The 17,349-nt window shown below is 43.2% G+C and overlaps 1 protein-coding gene across 8 annotated transcripts in view; it reads left to right on the forward strand.

Annotated features, from left to right (window-relative positions):
- Nucleotides 1–17,349, forward strand: part of PTPRM (protein tyrosine phosphatase receptor type M) — a 798,567-nt gene that overhangs the window by 563,059 nt on the left and 218,159 nt on the right. For all 8 annotated transcript variants that reach the window (XM_079943436.1, XM_079943437.1, XM_079943438.1 and 5 more), the window contains one exon: nt 123–255. In XM_079943436.1, the coding sequence (XP_079799562.1) occupies nt 123–255 (133 nt within the window). The remainder of the gene's footprint in view (nt 1–122; nt 256–17,349) is intronic.

A 17,349-nucleotide genomic window follows, 5' to 3' on the forward strand; every position in this document is an offset into this window, starting at 1 on the left:
CGTCTGTCTGCTAACTCTGATAAGTCCTATGACTCTGTTAAATGCAGCAAAATTTTAAAAAGCTAACATTTTTATTCTCCCTTACCCACCGTGTCTTCTTTCTCGTTTCCTCTCCCCTTCAGGAGCTGCCACTCCAAAACCAGTCCCAGAACCCGAGAAACAAACAGACCACACAGTCAAGATCGCAGGAGTCATCGCTGGCATCTTGCTGTTCGTGATTATATTTCTTGGAGTCGTGTTGGTCATGAAGAAAAGGTGAGCTCCCGGCCGTTGCCACCCATATGCTTCTTGGCCCGCTGTTTGCCAAGAGGCTTCTTGTGTGTGAAAATACTCAGTTACTCATTTGGCTTTGATGACCAAGATACATCTGTGGCTCTGGTTGTTCCTATTTTGCATCATAAAGCATTCAAGGTTATGGGACAAAATTTAGGGTACATGGCTGTGATTTTGTGTAAATATGCAGTTTCTCATGCCGGGTCAACATAAGGATCATGTGTCTTCCCACAAGTTGGTTGGTACATAAAACTTGGCAGAATGAGTAAAATCATTTATTCACCAGGAAATGTTTAGTATTTACTATCAACAGACTAGGTCTTGAGGATATGAGAAAAAAGACTTTTCCTTCTCATTATATTGAAGATTATGGCGGTGACAGAATTTACTGGGCCCATGTTATGTGCGGGCACCATGTTCATATCCCATGAGAAGGGGACTCTCAGAAAGCAGCTGGACAGCAACGCAGGGCATGGACACATAAGGGCAAGAATGGTCGCATGTTGGATGTTACAAGGTTGCCCTGTTTGGCCAGGGGTGGTCAGAGGAGGAGAAAAACAGATATGGCTATAATAAGCAATCTTCACCTCTAATACGTGAAAAATAGGCAGTGTCTTTTGTCTTGTGGAAATGAGTGAAAACTTGCTTAATAATACAATGTTCAGTTTATATAGAAATGATCAACATAAAATATAGACAGCAAGAAGTGAAAAGACAGATTGTCCCTCTTTTATGTAGTTTAAAAACGATTATAAACAACAGGGTCCTATGTGTAGCACAGGGAACTATATTCAATATCCTGTGATAAACCATAATGGAAAAGAATATGAGAAAGAATATGTGTATACATGTATAATCGAATCACTGTGCTGTACACCTGAAACTAACGCAGCATTGTACATCAACTAGACTTCAAGTTAAAGAAAAGATTTTTAAAAATGATGGAGTGTGAGTAAGGTTACGGAGGATAGGAGGTGAGGACAGAGGGGTCGGCAAAACCAGGTCTTGGAGGTCTTGTCTGGTCATCTAAGGCGCTGGACCTGGTCGTAAAATCCACTGGTGGCATTGAAGCAGGTAGTAATGTGACGTGCTTTTGCTCGCAGAAAGATCACTCTGATGTTAGGGTTGAGGCCAGCAAGGAGAGAAGAAGGCTGGAGTTAGGAAGACCAGCAGCTTCAGAAACATAAGGAGCTACGTTGTAGTAGCCGTTTGCAGGCCGATCTGAGGGAGATGACGCAAAATAGAAAGAACCTCCTTGCTGCCGGGGCAGTTCGTGGGGGTATCGTCACTCCCCAGATGTGGAATGTGTAGGAGGTGGGACATGTGGGGCGTGAAGACGGGGAGCTCAGCTCTGCACTTTTTTAAGTTCACTCTTCCTGTAACGTGGAGTAGACATGACCACTGAGCAGTCAGATATGCTGGTGTGGGCCAGGAAGAGTACTTTCCACAGTCAGAGTCATCCATCCACATATGGCCGGCTGAAGCTGGGGCTGGGACGAGGGCACTTAGAGCTACTGTTGAGTCAGAAGGAGGTCAGGGATGAAGGTCAACCCTTGGGTCACAGCAACATTTACGGGGGGAGTTAATATCCAAATGTGTATACATACATATACATCTTTCCTTGCTTCTTCCTTCGTTTTCTGGTAACTGGTCTAGTTACGCCTTAGGACAACCAGCTGCTCTGTCCCAGCTCATATGTGACTAATGGGTGCCCATCATTTCAGCTACTCCTCCCCACTTGTCATCCATCCTCTCTTCCTTTCTCTTTGCTCACACATTGTTTAATTTCTCTCCATTTTTAAAATCTTTTTTCTTGTGTTGAGAACTTTCACGATCTACTCTCTTAGCAACTTTCAAATATACAGCGCTATAGTGTGGTGTATATATAGTGTTACTAGTATAGTGATATTAACTGTAGTCCCTGAGCTGTACATCCCATCCCCAGGACTTGTTTATCTTATAGCTGGGAGCTTCCTCCTCCTTTTTCATTTCTCATCTCTCTAGCTTTCTTTTCTTTACCCTTCTCTGCTTCTCTAGCTGTCAGTCTCTTTATTTCTTTCTCCCTTCACATCTCTGTCTTTTTTCTTCCTTCTTCTCCGTCTTCTCTCATACACTTTTTCCTGGATGTGCTTTTTCTCTCCCCACCTTGGTGTTTATGTAGAAAGCTTAGCTGTAGTACCAGTGGTTGGTACTTTTTTTTTTTTTTTAATTTTATTTATTTATTTTTGCTGTGTTGGGTCTTCGTTTCTGTGCAAGGGCTTTCTCCAGTTGTGGCAAGCAGTGGGCCTCTCTTCATTGCGGTGCGCGGGCCTCTCACTATCGTGGCCTCTCTTGTTGCGGAGCACAGGCTCCAGACGCGCAGGCTCAGTAGTTGTGGCTCACGGGCCTAGTTGCTCCGCGGCATGTGGGATCCTCCCAGACCAGGGCTCGAACCCATGTCCCCTGCATTAGCAGGCAGATTCTCAACCACTGCGCCACCAGGGAAGCCCGGTACTTTTTTTTTTTTAATATGATCCAGTATAAATTCTAAGTAGCACTAGGCCCTTGTACGCCTGGATATTCAAACTAAACATTTTGGAGAGTTGATTTTTAGCTGTGGGAATGTGTTGGATTTTTGTGTCATCTGGCAAGTTCTCTGTGAGGAATAGCCTGAAACTACAAATCCAGTTGCCCTCGTGACCTTAGCTAAATATTAATTCATCCTCCAAGGGTCTGTTTCTGCAGGATTAATTCATTATTCCACCTTGGACTCTCAGGCAGTCATGGAGGTTGTGTTATAAATTATGCATTTGAAGAAACTGCCCATGGTAACATGTGGCCTTGATACAACTTTAGACTAAATTCCAATAACTCATATCAAATTTACATGATTATTTACTAGATAATAACCTTAAAAGGGTTATTTTCACAGCATGTGCCACTTGTGTATTTGCTTTTTCTGAAATATAGAATATGCTCCTTCGTAAGGCAAATTTTCCAATATACTATGCCTCTAAGTACAAAACGTATAAGATTTTGACCTGAACAGTCATGTGGTCCAAACTGTCCTATTTAATAGAAATTCCAAAAACTTCTAATTGTTCAGGGTTTTCTCCCAAAATTTGAGTCTAAATTTTAAAAGTTGTATTTTTAAACAGAACCGTTAAAATATGATAGTAATCATGAATAAGTGGCTGGAGAGTTATTGATACATAACAAGCTACAGTGTTTGGTTAGCAACAGGGAGTTTAGATTTGGAATTCCTACACCTGTGTTTTAACTAATTTTGTGATTCTGACTTTCTCTGGGCCTTAGTTCCTTCATCTTTAAGTTGAGCAAATTGCACTCCCCGATCTCTGAAGTCCCCCCCAAACTCTCCGGTTTTCTGTTACGCGGCAGCCAATGGTGACACGACTATGCAGTTGCTGTCCTGCAAGTGCAGTGGGGGCTCCTTACTCTATCTCACGCTGTAAACATACACAGTTGCTTCTCCAAAGCTTGCTTTGTGCAGCAGATTCAGGTCTTCGTGTGTTGGCTGGTGAGGGGTTCATCTTTTAGCCACGCGTTTCCCATTGTCACACAGGAGGCACTCAGTTAAAAGGCGAGTAGTGGGGAGATGTAATGAGAGAAGGAGGGTGGGCGGGAAAGAGCTGGCTTTCAGTGTAGTGCTAGTCGTGTTTGCTTGTTCGAGCCTGTGCTAATCAAACTTGCAGGCCCACTCCTACCCGGGCCAGACTCTGGGTCGCCAATGCGAGCACATGCCATTGGTCATAAGGACATCCTGGGCCCAAGAGAAAGTGTGGGTGAAGCAAATGCATCAGTACTTCTGGAAGTACAATTGGAAGTCTGTCTTGCTGGGGAAAAGTCGGTAGTGACCGTCTGGGTGGGTCAGCATGCCACGCCACGTGGGCCTGAGCTCTTTGGAGGAGGGACAGCAAATTTCACTGGGAGACATTGCCAGTTATTAGCTTAACTAAGATCATGTGGGTGTCTGAAGGCTCAGCCTTCTCTAAAAATTAGTTGCTGGAATAGAACCTGTAAAATCTGTTCAACTCATACTAACTCATGGAATCCTTTCACACCTAGGCCATAATGACTGAAAACTGAGATGACCTTCAGTCTTATTTGGCTATAATGTTTTACAAACCTATCACAAATTAGACTAGTTGTTACCTGTTTGTGAATATTAATACATTCAAGCCTTGCCTAGACTAATACAATACAAAACCTGCTTTTCCTTAAAACCTTTTACAAAACCTTTCCGTGTATTTTTATCTTATTCTTTAAGAAAGCAATTTCTTATTACTTTCCCCTTCCCAGAAGTATGTGTTCTTCTGAGGGTGCAGTGTTTTGACGCAGCAAATGTTAAGAAAGGGTGTTGAGATGAATAGCTATGAAATAAGTTTCATGCAGAGTCACATGACAACACACTCTCAAAATTAATATAAAATAAGTTGAGAAGCAGATACTTAGTTTTTATCATTTTCATCCCTGTATAATTAAATTTATTTGTATAAATGAAAATGCCTGCATTTTCAACATTTTTCGTAAGGAATAATTTATCTCAATAACATGTTTGACAGAATTTAGTATACCAACACCATCTATTTTACCCTGATTAATTATATTTACTATTGTTTCTAAAATTGCTATAGATCTTTTAGAAATTTGAGAACATTTATATCAATTACAGTAATACTTCTGTCTCGGTCATTGTGGTAAATAGAAATTACAGAAGTTGTGACTAAATGGAAATCATTAAAGAGATACACATTCTTGCTGAAAATAGCAAATGTTAGTTACTCTACTTCATGAACACCTGTTATAGGTAAATGTGACCACTTTCATCCTCCAGCACCATACCTCTATCTCCTTCCCATAAAGCATTTTAACAGATGTACATTTTGCAAAAGCAGCCTATATCATTAAACATTTAGCACCTTTCTGTTATATTTTAAAAATACTGGAACTACCAAGATAAAAAAGTTCAATAACATAGGAAGAGTATCTGGAAACATGAAACAGAAAAGATAAGGGAAAAAGTCTGATGAAAGCCCTCTTTTCAAAGAGACGCCTACAGCATGTGAGTGCAGGTAAGTCGACATTAACTATAGTTCCCCCACTAGAGCTGTTGACACTTGACATGGGAAAATTTTTTCCACTGCAGTTAAGTGTGAGTTACATGTGAAAAATGCCTTAAGTCTGGATGCTTTATTCGAAGTCCTATTTCAAAATCACATTTTCTGAAAGTGCATTGAGAAAGTCACCTCTAGACATGTCTTTTTGGTTATTTAGAATATGTGTACTTGATATGTAGCTGTGTAAATAATACTCAGTAGCTGAGACTTTTCTCCTCGAGCACATGCTTTTGGCATATGTGAAACAGGACACATGTGTTCACAAATAGGTCCAGAAATGCCCTCCTAATCAATCAATCAGCTAGTGTCCTTCAGTTTCCTAGGTGATAACTGAGTGGGCTCCTTGTTCAGCGGTAAATTAAATTGACCTTTTTAAGGGCTCTTCTAACCTGGACTTCATATGGTTACTCTAATAGCTCCCATATTCTGACTATTTCTGGACTCAATCTAATGGTTTATTTAACTATGTTCTATTCGGGGCTCTCTGGGCCCTCTTTATAAAGAAGATTTTAAAAGGAAGGTGGGGAACATAGGCACCAGTTTTTTTAGTTTATAGGAGGAGGGGGTCAGAGAATGATAAGGGCAGCCAACAGGCTTTAGAATCTCACAGACCTGTGTGTTCACACCCCAGCTCCTACCTGGTGGCAGCATAGATTTAGGGAAGTCACTTAACCTCTCTGAACTCAGTCTGCAAATGTGAAACGTGACGATAATGATGATGATGACAATGTGTGCGGGGGAAGTATGAAAATCAAGTATGGACATAGCTGGTGCTTGATAAATGATAGCCCAGAAGTTCAGAAAGCTGTTCAAGGTCCCGTGGGTATACGCGGCAGAGCCTGGGGTCAATCCAGGAGTGTCTGAGCGTTACCACCCCACTGGTCACAGCAGTAAAGCTCAGAGGTGCCTCTCACTCTGTAAGCCTCAGCTGCTCTTGCTAACCAGTAGCTGGAAACACCAAATAGTCGTCGGCTTGTTGCTGTTTACCCTTGCTGGAAGTCTACAGATATTTCAGACTGCCAGCCTGTTTTAATCTCCTTTTTGAGCTATCATTGGAGAATAGCTAAAAGAAAGCTTTTTCCTTCTCCTCCTTTACAGACGCGTTTCGTCAATCCTTTCGAGTACATGTGTTCCATGGCATGCTTGGAGCCGGTGGTTTACTTCTGATAATTCGCAGCGGCGAGGATGCTGTGTCCTCGTCTGGTTTAGCGAGTGAGAGAACTTTGTTGAGTTTTATGGTTAAGCCTTTAGCAAGCGAGCTTCTCTCCTTCCTCCTCAGAGACAAACCCTAGATTCAGGGGGCTGTGGAGTGGGCAGCAGCCCCTGGAGACAGAGGCTGACACGGGCTCTGCTGAGCTGTGTGACCCTGGCACGTGGCTGGCTTTCTGTCCCCCAGCTTCCCCAGTAAAATGCCCCGAAGGCATCATAATAGGACTTTCCCATGAGTGTTAGGAGAAGGAAATGAGTGACGACCATTACACTGCTGGCCCCAGTGAATATTAACTATCAGTACGCATGCTATGCTGCTTTGCCTGGGAGCTGTAGCTGAGGCTAGTCTCAGGTCCATTGCCCACCTTAAAGGCTTTGTTTCCACCCTCAGAGGCCAGGTGGGACCAGGAGCTGATCCTCCTTTGGAGGGGGTCCGACTCTCCTTGCGGAGTCCACGTGGAGAGCATGGGTCTTAGTTGTGAAGGTGGCTGGGAGCACAGCCGCCGGGAGGAGGACAGCTCACAGTCCCCGCAGCCTGAAGCCAGGCCTGGGTAGAGATGCTAGAGCTAAAAGCACGAAGGAAACGCTCTTGGGCCAAACTGGCCCAGCGGTATTCCTTGTGCAGAGGCCCCAGCTCCATCTGAGGGTTTTACTCCCTACACAGAAGGAAGCCAAGTGCTGGGGCACCAATACCACTTCCCTCGCAGACTTCCCGCTAAGCCCCAAGTTCATCTGAGTAAGCATGACCTTGGCACTCAGTGCAGATTCTTTGGGTACCCGAACCTGTCAGACCCAGACCCGGGCTGGGGCCGTGGTCTGCCTCCCGGGTCAGAACAGAGGACAGCATCAGTCTTTCCCAGGTCCTTAAGAGCATCCTGCATCTATAGGGACTCCCCAAGCCTGCTCTAGCACCTCTCAAGAGGTGTGGACCCTCTTGCCATGTGACCAGACCTGAGCCTGCACACACTGAGCTGGGCTCTCTCCAGCCATCTCAGGGCGCAGCTGTCCTACTGATTCCTATTGGAATGACCTGTAACTTTCCAGTACAGCTCGTTTGTATCCTGTATCCGTTAGCACAGCTTATTAAAACATGTTCTTTCACTGTATCATCCCTCTGAAGTTCAAGTCTAACGGTACCTATAAGGGGCTCAGAGGGGGTTACATATCTACCACTGAGATTGATGGTTCTCCGTGGTTGCTGTCCCGAGATGCTGTGCTGATGTCCCCAGCTCTGTCCCAGGCAGGCTCTTCAGGTTGTAGAGGGTGTCTGTCTCATTCACGTTGACATGACCTCACGTTCTAGTTTGTAGGGTAGGAAACACCCAGAGCATGAAAACCGAGGATGTTTTACGTAGGATGATTGTTTAAACCTGTCGTCTTGGTCAGTGAATCCGAGAATTCAAACTTAACATTCTCACTCTTTCTAGTTTTGTATTAATGAGTAAAACAGTAATGAAAAATACTTAGACTATAGAAAATATATATATGTTAAAAAAAAAAAAAAAAGTAGGCCAATATCTAACCTGACTTCTTTGGGCAAAATTCATGGTCCTTCTTCTTCTAACATAAATCTAAATTTCTTTTTAACAAGGAAAGGAGTTATATCTGGAATCTTTAACTTAGGTTCATTTATAGAAAGTTACATAAAATTAATTTTCAAAGTAGAGAAAGAGGAGCTACTGTGTTAGTAGAGGAATGCTATTTTCTTTTCTTTTCTTTTCTTTTTTTTTTGGCATAGCTCAGCATTGTAAGATGTGATGCCGTGTTAAATAATATATTGACTAATAGGAAAGGCATGTTTTTGCCCAGTGTCCTCACAGACTGTGCCTTTCAAAGGGCATAATGCTTCACTGGAAGGAGTTTTTGTTCTTATTTTCACATATACTGTTTTCCTCTTGGCCCTGCTGTGGTGGAACTAAAGTAAAGCTATTTTTATGGGTTTTACAGCAACAAGTAAAAATTGACTCATTTATTAAATCAAACATCCTTCTATTTGTTTGTAAAAACAACACAAAACCAAAAATTGGCAAAAATGTAGCGCAGGTTATCCTATCTACGAATGGCCGATTTTCTCTCTCCTGCACACGCAGGCATGAACACAGCTTTCTAAAGTTAATTATGTTCCTGAGATGACTTGGAGCACCAGTAACCCAATAGCAGAATTCCAGGGTGGACCTGGGATGTGTTTCTTCCCTGACTCACCTCATCACAGCGCTCAGGCTGCACCTTCCATGCATTCAGCCTCCTGAATTATCCGGGTACCATCTGCCTCTTCTGTTAGATTCTAACATGTTACAGGCTGTGATGTGATCCTTTCGAATTATCTCTGACACCCCAGCACAGTCTTTGCGCCTAGTAGACATGGAGTATATTTAGTATTTAAAGGCAAAAAGCACTCCTTTCATGCAAGCCCTTCAGTACTGCCCTGGACTTTGAATCGCTGTGGCTTTTTATTATTAGGGATTTATAAGTTTTATAATATAAGATGCTTTATTAATTTTTCTGTACTGTAGATTTTCTGGTGGACAGATTCCCTCTTTTGAATAGTATGATTTTTAAAGGTCTGAATAACAATTATTTAAGTTTTTTTTTTGATATATTAAAATCATTTAAATGAATAGGAATATATTTAAATTCAGATCTGGCTTAATTAAAAGAAAAATGGGCTCATATCTATCATTTACTTAAATTATCACTTACTTCCAAACCACCTTTGAAACATTTTTTATAATAGTGTACTGCCTTGCATATTTTTCACAAGCAACATCAATCGAGATAGAAATTATTATATTCAAAAAAAGAATAAGAGCCTCAGGATGATGTTTTCTCTATACAATGAGCATCTGCCCTAAATAAATTAAAATATCCAGTTTCTCAGGTCTTCATTTCAGTGGGTTCACAATGGAAATGCTCAGACTTACGTCTTGGTAATTCACGTGGGTCTTCTCATCTCCAGCCCTTCAGCTGCTAATAGCGCTCCCACTGCATCCTTGCACAGCATTGTTCCTCCAAGTGTGCTTGATGAGAATTTATGGTAAACATTGGCTCACTGGCCTTCTGTCAGAAGGAAAACATTAATAGAAACAAAATCAGGAAAAAGTCATTTCCTGAACAGCTTAATGTAAGTGTGGAGTTATCCGGAGCTATCAAAATGTCCTTCATCCTTTTCCCTGATTTATCTAAAAGCCTGGGTTGTGGGTTTGGAGTCAGAAGTCAGTTGTGGAAGAATTGGCTGCTCTGCAAAGCAAATTGCTGCATAATTCCTAGGAATGGTTCTTACCTTTACTAAAAGGGAAGGAGGAAAATCCCAGAAATACATTAAGACGGTGGGAACAAAGTGGGACATAGCATTAACTGAAATTCTTCTAGGAATGGTTCTTCCCTTTACTAAAAGGGAAGGAGGAAAATCCCAGAAATACATTAAGACGGTGGGAACAAAGTGGGACATAGCATTAACTGAAATTCTTCTAGGAATGGTTCTTCCCTTTACTAAAAGGGAAGGAGGAAAATCCCAGAAATACATTAAGATGGTGGGAACAAAGTGGGACATAGCATTAACTGAAATTCTTCACTCGGTGGCTGTCATCTGGGTCTGCTCAGCGGGCATCTAGCACTTTCCAAGGAGCCCCCAGGAGCCTCAGAGCCACTCCACGGCTGTGCCACACTCACTCTGGGGCCAGGAACACCCACTTGCATTCCCTGGCAGGAAATTCCTCAATGCCTGAGCTCTACGGCCTTCACTCCCAGAGCAATTTAATTTCCTACTGCCCTAATTGCTGTGCTGGTGCCTGGACTTAAATGGCCCATCCATTTGGATCTCCAAACAGCCTCTGACTCACCCAGAAACTCCTCCCTAAGTTCTAAAATGGCTATTTTTTTAACCTGGAACTTTGGGGTGCCAGCCTGATTCTGTAAACCTTGCATAACTCTAGATCAAGTCTGGTTTATTGAACGCCTCTCACGTGGTGACATGCCCATCATTGTGTCAGCGTGAGGTCCAGGCTCTGTCTGTCACCCCATCCTGAGCCCCTGCCATCCACGGCTGATACCCAGGTTGGTAGTGATAAGTGTCCAGGGAAGCCTTCCAAGCACAGAGCTGCTGACAGTATTTTAACGAAGGAAAGCAACAGAAATAAATGGTTCATTCCCATTCTGCATACATTTTTACTTTGATGATCTACACTGATAGAAAGAACAACAATGACAACAAAATTTAACTGAAGTTGTAAGTCGCAGAGTTAGAATGATGATTCACTATATGAACAGAGAAACCGACTCTAGGAAGAATGTGGTTGATTAATGAGCTTTGTTAACAAGTTCACAGTTTCAAAGGTCAAAATTATAGACCTGATGACGTACAGCACAACACTCTTCACTGATGTTCAGGTCCTTTTCCTAACACAGAGCATCAGAGGGCATCCCCAACAATTATTTTAATACCATGTGTTCTATGACTTATAAAATTTTGGATTCTTAAAATATCTTTTAATTACTCTCCTGACTAGTGCATTAGCCTCAGCGTTTTTTAGTTTAAACTTAGGGCACTCGGCAATCATTTCCCTTTCACTGTGACACTGCTAATTTTAATGATAGTATGTGAAGAACCTACAACAATTAAGCTGGAGCTCTGAACAAATAACAAATCTTGTTAAGCTAAGGAAAAGGAAATAACCATAATGAGAGATCCATAAGCTACGAGAGAAACTGAGTTGGTTATAGAAAGACAAATTAAAGTAGATTTTTGGATTCTAAATTATTGTTGATTATGATAGCTTGAGGGACTCCCTGGAAGAGAATGGATTAGCCCACAAGTCTCTCCCAAGTTAATTTCGTGATTTGGCAAAACACAGCTTGTGAAATTTATTTCTCTGGCCACATGCAATCCCTTTTTAAATATGCATGAAAGGAGCAGCATACTGAACCGGGACCCAGAGATGCAGCCTTCCTGTTTTTATTGACAAAAATGTCTTTCTACGTATATACCACAAAGAATTGAAAGCAGGGACTCGAACAGATGTTTATACACCCTCGTTCATAGCAGCATTATTCACAGTAACCAAAAGGTGGAAACAATCCAAATGTCCATCAACAGATGAATGGACAAACAAAATCTGGTGCGTCCATACAATGGAATAGTATTCGGCCTTAAAAAAGGAAGGACCGTCTGGCACCTGCTACAGCATGGATAAACCTTGAGGCCATTATGCCAAGTGAACTAAGCCAGACAGAAAATCACAAGTATTATGTGATTCTACCTCTGTGAGGTACCTAGGGTCATCAAATTCATAGATACACAAGTAAACTAATGGTGAGCAGGAACTGGGGAGAGGAAAGAATGAGGATAGTGTGTAATGGGTGCCAGTGTTTCAGTTTAGGAAGATGAAAAAGTTCTAGAAATGGATGGTAGTGACGGTTGCCCACAATGTGAATGTACTTGTTGATGAAAACTTAATTAACTATCAAGTTAAGAAGAAAAAAAGGGAATTTTATTCGAGCCAAACTGAGGATTATAACCTGGGAAGCAGATTCTCAGAAAGCTGAGAGCTGTTCCACCTGTTAGAAGTCAAAGGCGCAGTCATATACGTTTTTGAGACATCCTGATATATTACATAAAGTTCACCAAGGATACGTAGTCCAGGTAGGCACGGGCAAAGCGAGCAGCAAGTCGCCATGACCCCCTGCGGAGATGGGAAAGCACACAATGCTTTTAAGTTACACTTGCTACCGTGAGAAGAAAGAAAAAAAAATTGGTATTTACTGTTGAGCAGGTCTTCCCATCTTTGAGGAGCTCTGATTAATGTGTATGAGAGATTCACATTGCACATTAGGGAGGGAGAAGGCGCAAACAAACACAGAGAGAGAATCTTATGTTTAATTTTTTTCTTGTCGTGCCTTAAAATATACATTGTATTTCATCATACTTAATGCCACTGAGCTCTACACTTAAAAATGGTTGTTAGTAAATTCTGTGTTATGTAGATTTCACTACAATTTTTTTAATGGTTTAATATTGGTAGACAAAGGATGTTTAGACAGGTTTTGAAGTACTGCCCTCACCATTCTAACCAGCAGTCAGCCCCGGAGCATTAGGCCAGCCTTGGTACGGGGGGGCCGGGTGTATGAGGGAGCGTCTGCCTTTTGAACTCTCAGGCCTGGGCTGCTGGGAGGGTTGCTTTGCCGAGCTCACAGCAGGAGAAAACTGATGCAATTGTGCGTGTTTAGGGGGTTAGGGGTTAGGAAAGCTCCAGAAAGACATCCAGCCACATTCAGAGCACGCAGCCCGGAGTATCCTGCATCGTTACTGACAACGGTGAAAGCAAGGAAGCCAAATTGCCTCCGAAAAGCACCTCCTGAATTGTCACCTTAATACCCCCCAAAGCCAAGCAGGACGGCCATCAACCTGGAACCAGCCGGAACACATGTGCCCAGATTCCTGGGGAGGCACAGGGTATTTCAGTCATAAGTGAAGAAAACAATGTGCCCTGTGCCTTATTTTAAGCCACCAGAGAGTGGAATGTGGGTAGTGCTGGCGGAGGCTCTCAACAGCTGTCAGTTTTTTATTTTCTTTACTAGTAACAGCGACTCTGCACAGATCACCTACAAACAGAATATGAGTGTGTCTAGCATTCTAGAAGCTCACAGCACTTCAGATCCAATCCACATCACTCCCTAGTGCAGGCCTCAGAATTTGTGCGCTTTCAGCCTTACGGCTTTGATTAAAAAGCAGAAAACAAAGAGAAAATAAATCCCGTACCTGCTGCCTAGAATGTAGGGCTGGGGCTCCTCTCATTCCATGGGTGGGTCCTGAGTCGGTCTCTGGTTTCCTGTTTCTAAGCAGACTTGCTGTCTCTGAGTTGATTGGAAGCCCTCTGAGGGCAGGATCGCTGAGTGAGTGAATAGACAGCAGGTCCTGCCAACATGACCCCTGGGCACTCTTCCCACCGCGTGGCCCCCTGCCCCCTGCCGGCTCCTCACAGAGGCGTAGCTGACTCCAGACTACCTGCTTCAAGTCATGACCAGGCAAGGAACAAGTCCTGTTCTTGCGCTCCTCTTCCTGCAAAACCCTGTCCCTGAACTGCAGCCTCCTTTTTGTGACTGGAGTCACGTGAAGACAACGGTACCCCCGGAATGGAATTCTGTGTGACTACCCTACCTTGAGGCACCACATTTTTGTATATATTATGTATGTCATCTGTAGGAGACTTCTTACAGGGCCCATCCTTCCTCCAAACAAGTTTATTGACCCAGTGAGATGATAATGACCCAAAAAAGGATACAAGGGGCTTCCCTGGTGGCGCAGTGGATGGGAGTCCACCTGCCGATGCAGGGGACACAGGTTCGTGCCCCAGTCCAGGAAGATCCCACGTGCCGCGGAGCAGCTGGGCCCGTGAGCCATGGCCGCTAAGACTGTGCGTCCGGAGCCTGTGCTCCACACGGGAGAGGCCACAACAGTGAGAGGCCCACGTACCGCAAAAACAAAAAAAAGGATACAAGCAAGATTTACCTTGAGAAATCTGAATTACTAAACGTCCACAAGTGAACATGAGTTGGCTTTTCTCAATAGTCATTCCATCTGTGTTAGTTGTTACTTATTTAATAGTGATGGCGATGATGATGTTGATAGCCAATAAAAATTCAGCATCTGCTTCAGACTAGGCACCATTACAAGTTTTTATGAGTGTTATCACAGTTAGGCCTTGTAGCAACACAGAGACAAGTAAATTGTTTAAAGTCACACAAACCGTAAGCGACAGAAGCAGAGGTAAAGCCACACCACCTGTCTCCAGAGCTCCATTCTGAGCAGTTCTGGCCCTTTAGTTGAAATGAAACAGACATAGAAAAAAGACGGACACAATACCTACCCGTGGAAAAGAAGCCACAGGAAAGTCCCATGACCTATATTGTAACCAGCATTCCCATATTTCTCATCCCAGTCATTTGGTGAGAGAAGAAAATTGTGCCCCGTGTGAGAGAGGAGCCCTGCAGGGCCAGGTGGACAGGCTCGGAGCTGCCCCTGGAACCCAGCTCTGCCGCTTACGCTCAGGAAGCAGAGGGGGGACCTGGGTGACTCAGGCTCTTTTTGAAGCCTTTGACAAACCGAGCATCTCAGTGGGCCTGAAATAGGCCACAAAAAATGGCCACGTTCATGCCTAAATAATGTTCAAGCATCACGGTCCACACACTGTAAAACTCCACGTTGGTCCTGCAGCTCCGTCACCCAAATGCAGCGAATACTTGGCTTGGGAATCCTGCCACTGCCCCCACTTCTGGCACACGCAGTATTCGGCCCATGAGTCCACACGAAGCCTGTCGTTGCCGTGTGTGTGCATCACCCTGAGGGCCAGGCCCAACTCCTCGGCACCGCCCTCATCAGCTGGGCTCACCTTTCCAATGCCGAAGTCCATCGTTTAGATCCTGTTTCCAACCCACAGGAAAGACTGGACCTTGACACTCCAGCTGTGTTCTCGTTTCTCATATCCTCACTTGTTAGATCCTCAGAGGAGCCGCAAGGCCGCCGGGCTATGGGGGAACCGGGTCCAGCCCTGCGTTTCAGCACTGCCAGGCCTCTCCTGAGGACGAGTCACTGGCTGGTGCTGGTGGAGGCGTCTGGAGTTCAAAGGCAAGGAGTCTAGTGTCCTGAGTGAAGAAATTCCATGCAGCGTGAGGTGTGAACCTTAGCCAGCCAGGTACAGGCTCTCCAAGTGGGCTTGTGAATCCTCCCTTCAGAAACAGGCAGGGGTGGCCTGTGGTCCTGATGTGTGGAAAGTTGGGTAAGATGAATGTGATAGAGCAGCTCTTATTTTGGTCTCTGCTGACATAGCGTAGCATCAGATGCTGAGACAAATATTACCTTCCAACGATGCAGGGAGATGGGATGGTGAGTCTTTAACATCTTACCATTTTGGCTGGCATCGGGGCTCTAAAACGATTTTCATACCAGCTTTCCGCGCTTGCTTGCTTTCTTATTCCCAGTTGTAGTTCCCATTCGTATTCTCTTCTGCTAGGCAGAGAGCCATCCAGCCTCCCAGCTCTGGACAGCCCTGAGGATGTTTCTAGCACTCAGCTAAAAGCATTTACTGACGTCTATATCTATTCCAACATTATTTTACAGTATTAATTTTAATCTGAAAGGTATTTCCTGAGAGCTATTACATATTTTAAATGAATTTAACCAGGACATATTTTCATTTTTGATCACGTCTAATCTGATTTTGATGCCAAACTGTTTGGTTTTCACGTTAAACCTGGCAGCCCCAGACCACTTTATAGCCAAACTGAAGTCATAGGAGACTCATGGCAAGGTCTTTATAACATCTTTTGTAATTCTTACAAAATATGCTTTGAAGTAGCATCATAAATATCTTAAATTAAACTTAGAAAAAACAAACGCTTAAGCTACAGTTAGTGCCTGCGGTACTCTTGGTTTTAATTTTTTTTCCTCCCTCTCGCTAACAGATTTGCTAAATTTGGTAATTTGCAGATTGTTTCTTCTATATTAGTGAGAAAAATAAGTTAGTTCCATATTCATTTTTCTTAAAATAACTATTTTCTCAAGTTCCCTGTATAAGAATCAGCACCCAATTATTTGTGTTAATGGAGGAGAGAAAAGAGTCAGATAGAACAATGGATAATAACACATTGTTTACATAGGGGAAAAGTGCTGAATTTTGTGAAACAAAGCTGACTTATGGACCGTTCACCCCTCTTACTAACTTGCATGGAACAGGATTTAACCAGTGCAAATCTACATAATAACAAATTTCATTGCTTTGGAATTCCCCTCAGTAGGACCTTCCAGTTGTGTGCGCAACCTCACGATAGCACAGACACCCTGTCGCCATAGGTAGGTAGTAAACAGGGACCTTTGTTCACCCGTGATCCAGATTCATCTAGTATCACACAAGTTAGCCCTGCCGGACTCAGTGGAAGAAGTTAAATAAAACACATCGCGTTCCTGTTTGACTTTGGAATTAAACTTCTCTGTAAACATCCTATCAACACCCTTAGAGCAAGCTTCCTTAAAGAAATATTGTGAGTGTGTGGAAGGAAAATGCAGACTGAAAAGGATAAAGGTCGACGACACATCACAGTGAGAAACGCAAGACCATGATCAAGAGTCCTATCCTCCCCTACCTTTCTGTGTTCATTATTTTCTTTTCCTTCCCCCAAAAAAGTTACCTGAGAAAGGCCTGTTGCAGTGTATGACAGATACACGTTAGCAATGGCCGCCCCCAAAGCCACGCCTCCAAAAATACCATGTTGACAAAGGCAAGTATTGCTTATCAGATGAATGAGACAAAAACTTTTTGTTTGTTCTTCCAGGGCATGAGGGAAGAGGGAAAGTCATAGATTTAAATGGATTTCTTTAAAACTACCCCTCCCCACTGCTTAGTGCATTCTCTGAACACTTCATAAAGCGTCCTCCATGCAACGTTTCCAGATAGCAGTGCTTTAGACATAGAAACAACATTCTCAATGACAAAGGAGAAAAAAAGCGTACCTCACTCATTGATAGCCATCGTGAGAGTCTTCCAATTCATGGGATTGGTAAGAATCTCGCCCAAGGCAGGAATTCAGTGTGGTGTATGTGTGTACTTTTATTCAGTCTAGAGGAATCACAGGGACTGATTACGAATTTTTTTTTTTTCTGCAAAGCGTATATATTCATATAGGCTGAATGGATGCTAATTCCCTGAAATGTGATTTTCCTTTTAATGCTGGGTGCATTTTTGTTTTCTGTAAGTACTTA

The sequence above is a fragment of the Stenella coeruleoalba genome (genome assembly GCF_951394435.1).
Source record: "Stenella coeruleoalba genome assembly, chromosome: 14".
NCBI classification, from domain to species: domain Eukaryota; kingdom Metazoa; phylum Chordata; class Mammalia; order Artiodactyla; family Delphinidae; genus Stenella; species Stenella coeruleoalba.